At 39.3% G+C, this 17872-nt stretch overlaps 1 protein-coding gene across 1 annotated transcript in view; it reads left to right on the plus strand.

Moving 5' to 3' along the window:
• Positions 1 to 17872, plus strand: part of LOC122791059 (torsin-1A-like) — a 192969-nt gene that overhangs the window by 138385 nt on the left and 36712 nt on the right. The window contains exon 4 of the mRNA XM_044058835.1: positions 17394 to 17521. Coding sequence (XP_043914770.1) covers positions 17394 to 17521 — 128 coding nt within the window. The remainder of the gene's footprint in view (positions 1 to 17393; positions 17522 to 17872) is intronic.

The raw sequence follows: 17872 nt of genomic DNA on the forward strand, positions 1-17872 counted from the left end.
TTAGCTGAACAAAACTGAAAATGTTCAGCATGTTAGATTTCTACTCAATGTGGAAAGAAGAAACAAAGTTATTTGACTCCTTTACTTTTCTTGATGAGTAGAAAGACTAAATTGCTGCCTTTAGAGATAAATGCATTAACTGTTTTCAGCCCAGAAAGTACTTGACATTTTAGACACTTGTTCTTTACAAAAACACAAGGTCTTACATAAAGTATATATGCATACAGGCAGTCCTCGAGTTAACAGACATCCGACTTACAGACAACTCATAGATAAGAATGGGCTGTCACAATGTTGGAAGTAATATGAAAATAACTAAAAATCTTTAAAGTTGCCCAAATCTTACCTTAAGATGAAGAATTCTGCTGTACTTTCCTTTTTCCTATTCGTGAAGCTGCTCGCATGTCTAGTTAGAGCAGTTACTTGCTCCTTCCCGGACAACAAGAGATCTGATTGGTTAAGAGATTGCTGTGCTGGCAATCAGATTGATCAAGACTGCTGGCTTGTACAGTACACTGAATTGAAGCAGTTACTGTACTGTACAGTGCAAATGAAACTGCGGCTCACTATGGTCTAGGTGACAGTAGGATGTCTGGCAGAGGTCTGAAAATTCCGGAAAGAGTGGAAAACATTTGTTTGTGATGCCTGTAGTACAGAAATGTGAAATGAAGCTTAAAAAGAGTTAAGTATAACATATTTTTGTATGGAATGTTCTACTGTACTTTATTGCAGTACAGTATAGTAGAATGTTCCATGTACGTGTTTCGACTTACATAACAAATTTGACTTAAGGACAGACTAAAAAATGGATCTTGTCCTTAACCTGTGGACTGACTGCATGTTGCTGTACTGAATGCAAAGACTGTGAAATTTCTGAGCTGCACAATTTCATAACAGACAAAATAGTTTGTGTCGTATGAACTATGAAAGAAGGGGCAAGCTGCAAGAGAAACAGATCTGACCTTATCACCTGTTGTAGATGTGTGCAGAGTATACAAATTATTACTGTATATGTAAAATAATTAAGTGAGAAAACGCATATGTATAAAATAAAATGTGACTCAAATAATAAATCAAAAATAAGGAAAAAGGCAGAAGTAAAAGTAATTAGCATGGAAAAGAGCTATGTAAAAATGAGAAACCTAGATGGAGCCCAAATTGCCGATACACTTTAATCCACATTTGCAGCTGGTGGGGCTATAATCACAAGGAAGGGTGGTTTCCTGCATTTAGTGAAGCTTGTAAAATTAAAATATTGTTTAGAATATGGCATTGTGTTAAAAATGCCGTGTTAAAGCCAGTGGTACCTTTGAAGTTAAAAGACTTCATACTGTGACAACTGAAAATGCATCTGCAATACTAACACAAGAATGCAAGTCAGACATTTAGAGGTAAATTAGGAATTAATGGCCAGAATCTTTAATATCCCACAGATGCAGAATATTGCATCTTTGTAGAAAATAAACAAAAAGAAAGTTCAACAACTCCAATACTGAAAAGAACAGGAACTTCCCAAAGAAACTCGTGCACGAAAGGATGTAAATTCTTTTCTTTTATTCCACAATCCTATAGCAGTTAAGCGCTTTCAACTGGAACCCAGTCTTCTTCAGAACAGTCAACAAGCACCATAACTTCCTTTTTATACATAAACCAATACAATCATTTTAAAAATTGCGCCAAAACATTTAAAGGTATAGTGCACATTCAGCAGCAATGACCATAAAAAATCAATATTTATAATCTTCCTAGATATTTGAATAAACCCATATCTAGTGTATACAATAATTATACTGTCAAACTATTAAACTATATAAAATATTTAAAAAACATTTGTATATTTGAAATTATTTTTAAACATGTATGTAAACTATGTATAGTATATAAAAAAACTAAAAACTCTATTTCATATTCATACTACTATCAATATTGGAAGACTTGAGACTTTTTAATAAATCAATAAGTATATTACCAATACTATAATAACTCAATGACTTATACTAAGAGAGGACCAAGAAAGGTTTAATACTGATGGACTCGTTTAGTCCTGGGGGTCTAGTAGCGTCTAATAAAATCTGCCATCTGCTTTCCAAGGCAGCCAGTTTCATCTTCCAGTTTCCCCCAAATGTTGAATAACTAATGGTATCTATGATAGCAAACTGAAAAGTGTGCTCTTTACCATATTCATGGATATGTTTAGACAATGCATTCTTCATGTCCTTCCTCTGAATCGGTAAAGGTGTTCATATATACGCTTTTGAAAACTCTTTCAGTCTTGCCTATGTAATACATAGGACAAGTACAACATGTAGCAATATATATCACCCTACTTGTGTTACAATTTCCAGTTCTAGTTCTAATACATGAAGAGTTGAAGTTTTTAAGTCTAATGTATCTGGATTCATTAATAAACTTACACTGTTTACATCTGCCGCATTTTGTTGTACCTTTGTACATATCCTTTGTGGCATTATCATAATTGGCTTTCTCTAATAATCTTTTAAATTAATGCCTGTCTTATATACAAATTCAGGAGAATTTCCCACATTACGTTCCAAATTTGAACTAACAAGTATATTCCAATGTTGTCGTAATATGTCCTTAATAAAACACGTATGTGGAGTGTAAGTCAAAATACATGCTCGACTAGAATAACTGGATGGCAGCCCTTCATGTTTTTCATTAACTATATATTTACCTAATAAAGGGGGGTACTTCTTACCCCATTCATTACCCACATATTCAATTGTATCCAGGGGCATGTGGTCCGGATATCCACGATTACTAAATAATGTCCTAATGGTATCAAGTTCCGTTCTCATCACAGCTTCTGTCGAAGACATCCTCGCTGCACGGATACACTGCCCCTTTACGATGTTTTTAAAAATGTGTGGAGGATGGTTACTTGTAAAATGTAGGTAATCATTGGAAAAAGTTGGTTTGCGGAAAATTCTAGAAGTGAATGTATGTTGGTCAAGACCAACCAAGATGTCCAAATAAGCAATGTCCACAGTACTAGTTTGATGAGTAAATTTTAAAAATGTAGAGGATAGATTGATGAAAGCCATAAATTCTTGTAATTCCTCTATAGAGGCCTTCCACAAAATAAAAATGTCATCCAAAAATCTGGCATAGAATGAGATGTGAGTATAAAAATGACTCTTAAATAACACTTCCTCTTCCCATTCCAGCATCACCATGTTGGCAAAGATGAGTAACACGAAGCACGCATAGCAACACCTTTGTTTGCTTGAAATATTCCCCTTGAAACACAATATAATTGTGATCTAACACCAGTCCCATCATGTCACACAACAACACAACCTTGTCCCAACTAACCCCTGCATGTTTCCTGAGGCTATTTGAGAAATGTTCGATTCCTAGTTCTCTGGGTATACTGGAGAAAAGATCGACCACATCAATGGTGACTAAGATGAGGTCTGGTCTCCAATATTCATGTTGTAATTTGCCCAAAAAACTCCACGAATCTTTCATGATGTGTGGGATATTTCCATAAATGTGTTTTAGTTGATGATCAATCCATTTCCCTATGTTATAAGTCTTGGAATGGGAGCCGGAGATGATGGGTCTGAAGGGTGGTTGCTCCAAGGATTTGTGAAGTTTGGGTATGCCAACAATGGTTGCCAAAATGGGGTGGTCATTCTTCAAAAACATATAAGTGTCATTTGTAATCCTGTTGTCTATTTCCAATGATTACCTACATTTTACAAGTAACCATCCTCCACACATTTTTAAAAACATTGTAAAGGGGCAGTGTATCCGTGCAGCGAGGATGTCTTCGACAGAAGCTGTGATGAGAACGGAACTTGATACCATTAGGACATTATTTAGTAATCGTGGATATCCGGACCACATGCTCCTGGATACAATTGAATATGTGGGTAATGAATGGGGTAAGAAGTACCCCCCTTTATTAGGTAAATATATAGTTAATGAAAAACATGAAGGGCTGCCATCCAGTTATTCTAGTCGAGCATGTATTTTGACTTACACTCCACATACGTGTTTTATTAAGGACATATTACGACAACATTGGAATATACTTGTTAGTTCGAATTTGGAACGTAATGTGGGAAATTCTCCTGAATTTGTATATAAGACAGGCATTAATTTAAAAAGATTATTAGAGAAAGCCAATTATGATAATGCCACAAAGGATATGTACAAAGGTACAACAAAATGCGGCAGATGTAAACAGTGTAAGTTTATTAATGAATCCAGATACATTAGACTTAAAAACTTCAACTCTTCATGTATTAGAACTAGAACTGGAAATTGTAACACAAGTAGGGTGATATATATTGCTACATGTTGTACTTGTCCTATGTATTACATAGGCAAGACTGAAAGAGTTTTCAAAAAGCGTATATATGAACACCTTTACCGTATTCAGAGGAAGGACATGAAGAATGCATTGTCTAAACATATCCATGAATATGGTAAAGAGCACACTTTTCAGTTTGCTATCATAGATACCATTAGTTATTCAACATTTGGGGGAAACTGGAAGATGAAACTGGCTGCCTTGGAAAGCAGATGGCAGATTTTATTAGACGCTACTAGACCCCCAGGACTAAACGAGTCCATCAGTATTAAACCTTTCTTGGTCCTCTGTTAGTATAAGTCATTGAGTTATTATAGTATTGGTAATATACTTATTGATTTATTAAAAAGTCTCAAGTCTTCCAATATTGATAGTAGTATGAATATGAAATAGAGTTTTTAGTTTTTTTATATACTATACATAGTTTACATACACGTTTAAAAATAATTTCAAATATACAAATGTTTTATAAATATTTTATATAGTTTAATAGTTTGACAGTATAATTATTGTATACACTAGATATGGGTTTATTCAAATATCTAGGAAGATTATAAATATTGATTTTTTATGGTCATTGCTGCTGAATGTGCACTATACCTTTAAATGTTTTGGCGCAATTTTTAAAATGTATTGGTTTATGTATAAAAAGGAAGTTATGGTGCTTGTTGACTGTTCTGAAGAAGACTGGGTTCCAGTTGAAAGCGCTTAACTGCTATAGGATTGTGGAATAAAAGAAAAGAATTTACATCCTTTCGTGCACGAGTTTCTTTGGGAAGTTCCTGTTCTTTGTAGAAAATGTTTGTAAATAACTGGGGATACAGAGCTGTATGCATACTATGCACCATCAGGCCAGAACTGCTGATGTGAATAGAAACCTACCCAACTTCCAAGTTCTTTTTCAAATATTTGCATTTAAAGAAGTAAAGTATCTAAATATATTGGGTGGTTTGGATTATGAGACGTTAAAAATGGTAAATAAAAATATAAAAAATACTGCATATGTCCAATATTTACACCATTAGAGATACTTTACAGAATCATAGCAATGATATCCTCCAATATTACACTAAATTATTCATAGGCTTTGGAAACTTTTCAGGATAATATCAAATACAAATAAAACGAGATGCAGTGGTAATTCATTGTTCCCAGGAAACCACATGTAGCTCTCAGAAGTATTAAGGAATAGGAACTAAGAAAAACGGAAACATTGAATGTCACTTAGAACTAATCACAACCAGCAAAACGGGTAAACAGAATTGCCAGTGTTGTAATTAAAGACAAGATTTGCATTTGTATTTATATACAACATGTAGATGGGAAGATTACAACAGAACATTATACATTTCTTAGTTGAGGTGATCTCAAGAGCATCATATGTTAAGTTTTTTAATGGTTCTAGATGCAATCCAGGGTCTTGGCAGCATATAGGAATAGACAAAGGAAGCACCAAAGCATGCATCTTTGCTAATCCCATAAGAAGGTACAAATTCCATAGGTTTTATTTTGTTTTTCTTCAGCGACAGAAGTGTTTCAAAGAGCAGTCTGCCCAAGTTATGAACAATTGGAAGGTGTGGTAAACATAAATCACAATCTGTTTGTATAGCATCAGATACAGAGAAAACAGCTGAATAAGTTAATACAGCATAATTTAAGAAAAGTAAGAGTAAACAAAGTTACAGTGACAGATCTGAAAAGCATGGGTCATACTCTACTGTGAATCCTAATCCACAGTAAAAATCTGCCAAATTCAGAAGACAGGTAGGCATTACAGATGTTTTAGGAATGATTATGTATTTTTCAGAATGTGTACCTAATATATCTGAGATAACTATGCCTATAAGGAAGCTGTTAGAGCAAGATCTAATCTTGGAATGGAGGTGCAAACAAAACAAAAGAGTTTTGAAATGCTTAAGAACCTATCTGCAGTTGCTCCATTAGCATATTATGATCTGAATGAGCCACATGGAGTATAAAGCTCTCACCCCATGGAATGAATAGAACACATGGCTCTCACCCTGAAGACTAAATGGGATCAAAGTCTTTTTTTGTTTCCAGTAGTTGCCAGTCAAAATGGCATAGGAAATGTGACCCGAAATGTGATCTTACAAAAGAAAAGACCAGCTATCTGCAGATCAAAAACATATACAAATGCATTAAAGAGATGTGTTCAGACAACTAGCTTAGCAATAATGTACAGATGTAAGAAATTCCAAACATAAGTCTCTGGTAAAGATATTTATGTAAAAATAGACCAAAACCCTTTTAAATAATATTCAAAAAGTCTTTGTACAAAGCACCGCTGAGATTTCAAAGGATGTTACTTAATCCACACATGTATGATCTGAAAGAGAAATATGTTATCAGACAAGGAACTTTACATAGAAAATGTTTACTAGAGAAGCATGAAGAACTGCTAGAAAAACAACTAGGAAGTATTTTAGTAATACTGCACTTATTATTGAAAGAAGAAAGCAAGTAGATGAGTTTCAGAACTGAACTTAAAACTGCCACGTTTTGTCCAACACCTGTTGTTTTTAAGCCAATGAAATAGCAAATCCCAGTTAACTGCTTCAGAGGATCGTCAAAGAGTAAAGTGCAATGAAACAGGAAGATGTATAGCGTTTTGAGCAAATATGTCAACTTAAACAGAACGAGTACTACAGAGATGTGCCAACTTCAATATATATCATAACAACAGTCCTAAATAAGAGAAACTAGCATACCTAGTTGTACATAACCTGTGAAACAGCATGGGAATGAATTTGCATTTTTTTTTAAGAAAAGTAATGTATCTCATGTAGATGATAATTATTATAAATTTCCTGAAGTAATCAAAATGACAGACACAACTCAGAGGATTTTATTAGATTTCCAAATACAACCAGCTTACTTTATGTTTGAGACATGATGTCATGAAATTCACCTCAAGAGCAAACTGATAGGTGAATCTTGGCATCCATGTTGAGAACACATAATAAGGGTTATTATCAGTGATCTGATCATAATTATGGGTACTGCACAGGTGTTTATCTGCTCCATGTACTACTCGTTACAGAAACAACAGTGTGGGAGTATAAAGTGCTTTACTAACTCTCAAAGACTTTGAAAGCTGGAAAAAAAAACACTTAGTTCTGCCAGACATCAGGCAGGATTGAACGTTCCCTCTGTAGAACTAATAGCTTTAAAAAATGTTAGACATTTCATTTTGCCACACGTCTGTCACAGCAAAGCCATAATAGCTTTTAAAAGCTGTTTTATCTTCCACTGCTGTTCTTTGCTGGTTATCACTGTCCACTGTTTATCCCTAGCAAGAGACCTGGTCTTAACAGTGCTTAGATGCTGTTAACAAGTTTATCCCTTTCCCCAGTTTGAGAGCATGATCTTGGTGTCCCGTACATTTTATTTATTTATTGGGTAGTGCACCGATAAATATTTACCAATTTCAGACTCAGCCTGGCTGAAATACAAAGCATTTCACAAACAAAAATATATAGAAATGTAAGCAATATCAGAATAATTCAGACTAATTATATAGAAACAACAGTGCATATACATTCCAGTGAACAAGCACAGTGTAATGTACAATCAAGCGGAGTGTAATTCACAATATATACATTAGGGTCAATATTCAGTGAATCTTAACAGCTAAGAAGAGATTCAGAAAGGTTGGTCGGTTAGGTGATATGTCCTGTGTTGAAGCAGGAGCATTTGGCTTGGATGAAGGAATGCTTTTTGAGTTGCATTCTGAATTTGGAATAAATGTTGATTTTCTTAATATCAATGGGGAGAGCTTGCCAAAGAATAGGTGTTTGAGAGGAGAAAGCATATGCAGTGCTGTTGAGTTTGTTTCTGGGGTAATAACAGCTGGTGTGGCTTGTGAGTAGTGTTTCAGGTTCTTCAAGGAGGTTTTTTTGTGAAGTCTAGCTACGACACAAGTAAATTACAAGTACATTTGTAATTTACTTAAGTTTGTATCTTCAAAAGAATAGTTGTGTAAAATCTTATCATAACCATAGATGTCCTTATCTTCCATGTTGCAGTATTCTAGTGTGGTATTTCCTGCCCTCAGGCGACTCGTACGTCGGCTCCTATACAAAAGCTTCAGCTTGGCTGTTGCAGCTGTGTGGGACATCACATGTAAGGCCATAAACCAGTGGCCTTAAATGTGACATCTGCACGCACAATCCTCAGAACTTGAAGCTCAGCAGGTAGAGTAGAAGGCCCAGCAGGAGAAGATGCCAGTGGTATCAAGTATGGGACCCTGGGGTCCTTCTGTAGCATTGGGTGGGAAGGAATACTGCAACATGGAAGAGAAGGACATCTATGGTTATGGTAAGATTTTACACAACTATTCTATGTCCTTCTCTTCCTATGTTGGAGTATTCTAGTTGTGAGAGAGTATCACAGCTTAGCTGGATGAGAGGGTGGTGGATGTAGAAGAGGATTCTACAAAGCCCTGTAGGATTGCCCTGGCAAATCCTGCATGTGCTCTGGAGACTTGGTCTAGCTTGTAGTGTTTGGTGAAAGTGTGGATAGTGGACCATATGGCTGCTTCCATAGTGAAAGCCATGTCCAGATCTTTTAGGAAAGCCTTGGAGGTGGCCATTGCCCTTGTGAAATGGGCCTTTACTCCCAGTGTTTTTTTTCCACTGGTAGGAGTAGCAGAGACAGATGGCTTTCCTGATCCAACATGCAATGGTTTGTTTGGAGACTGCCTTGCCCAATGCTCTGGGATGGAAGGAAACAAAGAGTTGTTTATATTTCCTAATGGATTTAGTTTTCTCCAGGTAAAATCTTAGTTGCCTGTGTACATCCAGGGAGTGGAGTATCCTCTGCCCTTCATTTGTGGGAGAGGGAAAGAAGGTGGGCAGGTGGATAGATTGGTTTAGAGACAAATCATTGACCACCTTGGGCATAAAGGAGGGGTTAGTTCTCAGGGTGACCCTGTCCTTGTGGAATGTAGTGTAGGGGGGCAAGCCATTAAGGCTTGCAGCTCTGAAACCCTTCTGGCTGATGTGATAGCCACTAGGACTGTTTTCCATGTACAGATCTGTAGGAAAGCTGTCCCATCAGGTTTGACGTATGTTGGGTAAGCTTTTCCAGGATGTAGTTGGGTTTATATTAGAACATCTATTACTACATCAAATGTTTTAATATCGAACCATTTCACTTGAAACACATCGAACACTCAGAACAGCGAATTTTTTCCCAGGGAAAAAATTTGCTGTTCCAACAAACATACACACAACACAAGCACACCAAAATACATAATCCACACACATACACTTCACAAAACCCTACACTAAACCATACGTACACTACTAGCTATCCACTTACCTTAACCCAACCCTAACCCTAAGGTCCATAACTACCGCACACTCACCTTACCCGCTCCCTAACCCTAAAGTTCCCATCACACACTCACCTTACCCACTCCCTAACCCTCAAGTCCCTATCGCACACTCACCTTACCCACTCCCTAAGTGTAAGGTCCCTATCACACACTCACCTTCGTTCGCACACTTACCTTAACCCGGTCCGTAACCTTCGCTCCACAGTCGAGGAAATAGCGAAGCTGTAGAAATGGCCCACCAAATACTTTCTCTAAGGTATTCGATATTGTGCAGCTTCGCTATATTCAGTGTTCGATGCAAAGGGTTCGATATTAGTACATTTGAAGTAGTAATACTTCGATGTACTAATATAAACCCAATGTAGTTAAGGTCCCAGGGTGCAGGGATAGGCTTTTTTGGAAGTCTCATGTGTAACACCCCTTTAAGGAAGAGTTTTATGTCGAGCCTGGCTAGCAACGGGGGATCAAGAGGCAAGCAGGCTGATATTGCAGATAGGTGTACTTTCACTGATGAATATGAAAGTCCACTTTTTATCAATTGACACAAATAAGTAAGAACTAGGGGGGGATCAGCAATGCAAGGGTCCGTTCCCTTGTCTGGACACCACTTAGTAAATCTTTCCCATTTAGCTAGGTATGATTTTCTTGTAGGTTTCCTGGCCTCCCTCAGGACTGAAAGCATGTCCTCTGAGTAGTGGTGTCTGAATGGGATCAAACGTTTATCACCCACAGTATCAAGGACCACATCTCCAAGTGTGGGTGGAGGAGAGTTCCTTCTTGTGTCAGGAGGTCCACCTTGTAGGGTAACTTGTAGTGATTGCCCTTGGCTAGATTGTGAAGTAGGGGGAACCAGTGCTGCCTTGCCCAGTAAGGAGTCACTAACAAGATTTTCGGTTTGCCCTTCCTGATTTTCAGGAGGACTTTCTGAACCAGTGGGAAGGGGGGGGGGCATAAAGAAACTTCCTCTCCCAGGAGATGTTGAAAGCATCTACTTTCCAGGCTAGAGGGGAGTAGGTCTTTGAGCAGAAGGTCTGCAGCTGCCTGTTCTGGGGGGAGGCGAACAGGTCTATTTGAGGAGTGCCCCACCATTGGACGATATCTAGAAAGACCGTCCTGTCCAGCACCATTCGTGTTGTAGAGAGCATGCTTGTTTTCCTGCGAGGGGATGTAGGTTGCCTGCAGGGACAAGTTGTGGCAAGAGGCTAGGTCCCATATCAGTAGGGTTAGTCTGCACAGCTGATATGCCTTTGTCCCTCCCTGTTTGTTGAGGTACCACATTACAGTGGTATTGTCTGTTACTATTAAAAGAACCCTGGTAGAAGCAGAGGGGTAAACGTTTTTAGAGCCAAGAAGACTGCTGTCATTTCTCTAACACTGATGTGTTTGGCCTTCAAGGAAGGGTGCCAATTTGCTTGAACCCAGTAAGATGCTATTGTTGCACCCCAACCTAAATCTGAGGCATCTGTATGCATAACTTGGGTTGGGGGGGGGGCTGAAGTGGAAGTTCCAGGTTTAGCTGGACTTGTTGGATCCACCAGCTGATTTCTTCCTTTAGACAGGGAAGGAGGGGAATTACTTCTTCCAAGTGATTCAGGTGCTAGGACCAAATGTTTTTGAGGTACCACTGTAGCTTGCGCATATGCATTCTGGCCAGTGGTAGCATAGTGATGGTTGCTGCCATTAAGCCTAGGAGTCGAAGGAATGGCCTTGCAGTTACTGTTTGAGAGTGTAGGATCACCTTGAAGTGGGAGGTCAGGGATAGTTCCTTGTCCTGTGGGAGAAAGGCCCTCATTCTGTCTGTTCGGATTCTACAACCCAGAAAAATCTTGTCCTGGTCTGGGTTCAAGGAGGACTTTGGAAAGTTGAGGGTGAACCCTAGATTCTGCAGAAGGGACATGGTGAAGTGCAAATGATTTGAAAGGGTATCTTTTGACTCTACCAGTATTAGGATGTCATCCAGATATGGGGTAAATCTGAATTCCCTGAGTTCTACAGAAGGCAATGGCCAGGGCCAGACATTTTGTGAACACTCGAGGGGCAGTGGACAAACCAGAGGGCAAAGCATTAAATTGGAAATGACAGAAGGACCCAGAGAAACACAGGATTCTGTGGGAAGTCCTGATGGGTATGTGTAGGTAGGCCTCTTTTAGGTCCAAGGTGGTTATAAAAGCCTTGGCTGGCATGAGAGATAGTAGGGTGGGAAGTGACAGCATTTTGAAGGTGGGCACCTGAAGGTAAAGATTTGGGAAGGAGAGGTCTAAGATGAGTCTCCAAGGGCCATCTTTCTTGGGAACCAGGAAGAGGCGGGAGTAGAAACCTTTTCCTTCCTGTCCTGAGGGAACAGATTCTATGGTACCCAGCTGCAGCAGGTCTGCCAGAACCTGTGGAAGGAGATTTTTTTGTGGGGTATGGGATGCCTCTCATGGGTGTTTTTTTCTTTCCAGGAGAGGAAATATCCTTTTTGGATTATAGATAGTGCCCATTGGTCTGAGGTTATGGTTTTCCAGAAGTGGAGGCAGTAGGGAATGCGTGCTGAGTGTGGAAGGTGGAAAAGGCAGTCATGCACTGTTGGGGCCTCCTCTGTCCTGAAAGGGTTGTCTGGGCTGAGGATGCAGGGCAGCAGGTGTGGACTTGGTGGGTCTTTCTTGCACCTCTTCTAGATCTGGAAGAGGAAGTGCTAGTCTGACTAGGGTTTCACCTTACAAAGGTAGCTTTAGCAGGGTAGTTTCTGTAGTACTTGGGAATGGGGGACACCAGTAAATGTTTTATGTCCTGCAATTCCTTACTTTTTTTTCTTGCAGATTCTTAAAGAGATCTGCAGATTGTTTTCCAAAAAAGAAATTGTGATCCAGGGGGACATCCGAGATCTTTGACTTGAAGTCTTCTGGGAGATTCTGAAGTCTCAGCCAGGAGTATCTCCTGAGAACAGAAGCAGATGCTGCAGAGCGAGCAGATGCTTCTGCAGCATCATAGCTGCATCTAATTGAGTGTCTTGCTACTTGTGTAGCCAGAGAAAGTTTGCAGGAGATGTCAGCCTTAATGGGGCTGTCAGGGATAGAAGCCAGCATGGAGGAGGCTTGAGAGACCAAGTCCAAAGCATATTTAGTCATGTGCGTCTGATAGTTAATGGCTCTGAAAGCCAGTGTGGAAGAGGTGTATACCTTCTTACCAATCCTATCCATAGATCTGCTGTCTTTATCAGTGGGTAGGAGTGAGGCAGAAGGAAGGAGCCTGGATTGCTTATCAGGGTAGGTGGCAATCACTGCTGGGTCTGCCAAGGGTGATTTGGCTAAGACTTTCTGCTCATCCGGCACCTTGTAGAAGTGATCTGGGTGCTTGAGGGCAGGTGGCTGTGAGTCTAGGGCCTTGGATGCAGAATTAAAGGCATCCAAATATGCAGGCAGAACTGGAGGAACAGCAGAAGGGAAGGGGGATTCAACTTGAGGAAGCTCAAAATACCACTTTTGGGTGTCAGTCATTTGTGAGGTATCCCATTTGAAATAGTCTTTCATCTTGGTGATGGTCTCACCAAATGTAATAACCTCAGAGGGTGAATCCCCCTCAATAGATTCCTCATCAGGAGAATAATACTCCTGGAGAGATGCAATTTGGGAGGTGTAAGCTATGGAGTCCTCTGAGGAGGAAAAAGAAGCATCATGCTCTTCTTCCCTAGCCTGAGATGTCATAGGGGGAGGGAAGAGGCTGAAGCAGGCCTAGGGATGAGCAAAGGTAGAGTAGTGGGGGATGAGGCTGAAGGCCTAAGGACCAGAAAGGCCTGCATTAGGGAAGAAGTGAAGGACTGCCAATCTGGTAGGCCTTCTGCAGTGGAGGAGGCATGCTTGGTTTTCTGTTTCTTTTTAGCCGGGGTGGACATTAGAACTGGCCTGGAATCAGGTTTAGTAGGAAGTCTGGATCCCCATCGGAGGTATCACAGATTCTGTTTCCCCCTTAACCTCGACATTAGTTGGTGTCTGGGTAGTCTCCGTGGATGTGCCAGTAATTTGGCTGAGCAATGGCTTCCCCAAAGGTCATTGCTGAAGTCATCGGATCCACCGGGCGCTCCTAAATCGGCAGCTAGTGGGGCATCCGGTAATGGAGCGGCAGGAGAAGAAGGCCTAGGAAGCTTGCACTTCTTACGTGGAGGTTCTGACACAGCCTCCGAGGCGGGATCCATTCTTAGGGCTAACCACTTAAGCCGCTGGTTTTCTAAGTAGAGGTTTAGTGCGGCCAGATGCCTGTGTAGTGCGTCTTCAGCACAAACGATTGACAAATGGAGCAAGCGGAATGGTCATGCTCCTGGCCTAAGCAAAAAACACACCTATCATGGGTGTCTTTATGGGGTATCTGGTGCCTGCATTGGGATTTACCCTTTTTACCTGACATCGGCTATAAATTGCTACAACAAACCAAGCCTAAGCAATAACAATCTGATATGAAAAAAAAAACAAAAACCCAACGGGTTACTTAGCTTTATTGAGACATCTGATGAGAAGGAGTGAACACGATACGTTGATCTGCGGCTGAAAAGTTCTGAGGATTGTGCGTGCAGATGTCACATTTAAGGCCCCTGGTTTATGGTCTTACTTGTGACATCCCACACAGCTGCAACAGCCAAGCTGGAGCTTTTTTATAGGAGCCAATGTAGGAGTTGTCTGAGGGCAGGAAATCCCACAACTAGAATATTGCAATATAGGAATAAAAGGACACCAGGGGTTACCTGATGTTCTTATATGCGACAATTGTCCACAGTACAGAAGTCATGAATTTAGAAGATTTTCATATAAATTAAATTTAAACATGTAGTGTCCAACCTATAGCATCCCCATTCCAATAGAAAAGTGGACAGAACTATCCAAATAGTGAAGAATCTAAAGAAAAGTATCTATAGTAAAACGTTTGAGGATTATTATAGTCCAAGCAGAGCGTTCTGATTCCCTACAGTAGAAAAGAGGCAAGAGGGAGCCCACAGCCACAAAAGATCTCCAAAAAGGAAAGCTAACCAACAGCTTTCACCAGCCTTTCTAAAGGCTATAGACTACGGACAATGCAAATAATGGCTCTTTTAAAGAGCCAAACAACAGGAAATCATAAGGGCAACCAAGGACACACCGGAGAAAGTTCATCCAACCAAAAAAAAAAAAGTGTGTGAAACAAGTAAAATTATTTATTCCTTCCCCCTGGGCAGGCTACATTCAAGGAAGGGTCAACACCTTTTTTCTTTCTAGGTTTGGAAAATAGGAATATACCACTGCAGGGACTCAGTGTCTCACTAGCTCAATGGTCAATAGACAGAAGACTGAAAAGTAGATTACCTTCTTAAGCTACATTGCTAATTCCTAAAAAGTAGCACAAGGACAATAAATGCCGGAAAGAAATTGATAAGAAATATCACTAGGCTAGAAACTGCAGAACACTAACTTACAGTTTGAACAGAAAGAAAAAATGCAAAATCCAGAGGAAAATTTGCAACCCAAAGCTGCCATTGTTGGTAAAACTGCCAAAAACATGATCCTGTGTAGTCCATGGGGAAGACTGTTAGCTGTGATGAAAGAATCATAGGTATTTGTACAAGACAAATATATCAAAGTTCAGGAAGTTCCACATCTAGTCCTACTCCAAGAAAGTAGAGATTGTGAAAATTCTGATAGTAAAGTACTTCAGGGAGAGATGCCTGAAGTTCCGTCAACAAAAGAATATGTATTTCAGAAATAAGTGTCCCAAAAGAAATCTCTGATGTATTGTATAAATATTTTTTGAAGTACAACAGATACAGAAAAATAAAACTTAAAGAAACCATGTAAATATATAGACTGTTTCACAGTTAAGAAAAATTTATACAGACTAAAACATTTCATTTATTGAAATATGCTTCACAGTTATAAAAATGTGTTTTTTTATGTAAGCAGTCAAAATATGTTTTGTGGTTCTAAAAAGAAATAATGTTATGTATGGGTATGTAACTTTAATGGTGATGAGCGTGTTCATTGATAAGCATGCATGTGGTACATGGACATTGTAGAGAAATCAGTTGTACTGTAGGTCTCATGGCGGTTTGATCACATCTCCTGTCTCTCTTTATTGTTTATTAAATCTCCTGAAAAGATAGGGTAGGCAGATTCTAAACAGATAATAAAATGTTTCAAGCATCATCATAAAGGGTATATATAAAACAGAAGAATGAACTGTAATTGAGAAATTAAAACATTGTAATGATGATGATAAAAGTAAAACAAAGAGGCAGTACATCTTAAAAACTGTGGTGGTTTGTAGAAGTTTCTGGGCTGCAAAATAGTAGAAAATAAGTAATATATACAGAAAATAAAGGCTTCTTAGCAGTTCAGAAAGAGAGGGTAAAGCAAAGATAAAGTACTGTATCCACGTTTACAGTAAGTAGCAAAAGCACACAGTTTTAAATGTATATTTGCTAGCTGCTTCTGTGAGTCTTTATTTTAGGAAACAATAGTGAAGCCCCTTTAGAGCTGTACAAATTATTAAAGCATTCACCACAACTAGCTGCTCGGTACCAAACAAGTAAGCATGAAATACAGACTATTATACCATGACCCCCCATTAATATTCCAAAACGTGCACGCTGATTGGTCAGCGTACACATTGTAAATCGACTTATACTAATGGAAAAAGGTCCGGTCGCCCGGACTTTTTCCATTAGTATAAGTCTTTTTTGAAACACTGTCTCGCTATGTTAAAGGAGTTTAACATAGCGAGACAGGTTTAAAAAAAGCAACAGAGATCTCCGTTGCTTTTTTTAAAGCTGTCTCGCTATGTTAAACTCCTTTACTATAGCAAGACAGTGTGTAAAAAGCAACGGAGATCTTGCTTTCTCCATTGCTTTTTTTTTTTTAAACCTGTCTCACCATGTTAAATGGGTTTAACATAGTGAGACAGCTTTAAAATAAGCAACGGAGATCTCCGTTGCTTATTTTAAAGCTGTCTCGCTATGTTAAACCCATTTAACATAGCAAAACAGTTTGTAAAAAGCAACAGAGATCTTGCTTTCTCCGTTGCTTTTTTCAAAACAGTCTTGCTATGTTAAATGGGTTTAACATAGCGAGACAGCTTTAAAATAAGCAACGGAGATTCTCCGTTGCTTTTTTAAAGCTGTCTCGCTATGTTAAACCCATTTAACATAGCGAAACAGTAAAAAGCAACGGAGATCTTGCTTTCTCCGTTGCTTTTGCCCACAGCTCTGATGTACTGCGTAGCCATACACATGCACAGTACATCAGAACTGCCGCAGAATACCAGACAGTCTGCTGCGGAAGGGCAGCAAGGAGGCATTATACAATGCCATTATTTAAGAAAAGTAATTATTTTTTTTCTTAAATAATGTTATTGTATAATAGCAATAACCCACTTCTGGGTGTGGGTAATGCTGGATTTACCCACGGTTGGCTTTGTTTGGCCACTCAGGCTTCGTCCCTCGTGACCAAACCATGCCAACCGTGGGTAAATCCAGCATTACCCACACCCAGGATTGGGTTATTGCTATATTATTATAAAGTACACTGTACTGATGGATGCATTACAGGCTAAGGAATATTTTGTGTACAAACTCGTATTTACAGATGTTCTTAAAGTATCATACTGCACTGGCACGTAAAGCTGAACATCTTAAAAGGTTTTAGTCAGCATATAGTCCAACATCCTAACTTTTTATCACTGTATGACTAGCAATTCAGAAGGAGAGTACATCACTGAGGTGGCTCTGAATGTCAAGCAAGAAGGAAAAAGAAGAGAAGACATTGAACTAAACAGTTTGGAGAACTCCTTGAGGGAGAGACTTTTCAACAACAAAAACAGTGAGTGTTTTCAGTATCATGTAAATTGATTTTTGTTATGGATATGGAAATGAATGTATGTGGTGCACAATTCTCAAAACTTGTAGTCTAGATGTTATTGTGTGTATGCAGCGCTTCTGACTACAGTCCAGGCATACTTTCCTTTCTCTGAAGGAAAATTAAATTAAAGGTCATTGTAACCACTTGAAGTTCAGGACCACAAGCAGCTGTTCAGATAAACTGTCATCCAGTGGCGGCTGGTGACTTCAAATCAAAGCGGGGCTGCAGGAGACAGCTGAATGGGTGGGGTCAATGGGAAGGGGTGCGGCCAACTAGAAAGGGGAGGAGCTATGCTCAAAACTAGAAAAACTA

The sequence above is a fragment of the Protopterus annectens genome, chromosome 16.part0 (assembly GCF_019279795.1).
Source record: "Protopterus annectens isolate FY-2018-M chromosome 16.part0, PAN1.0, whole genome shotgun sequence".
In the NCBI taxonomy this organism is placed as follows: domain Eukaryota; kingdom Metazoa; phylum Chordata; order Ceratodontiformes; family Protopteridae; genus Protopterus; species Protopterus annectens.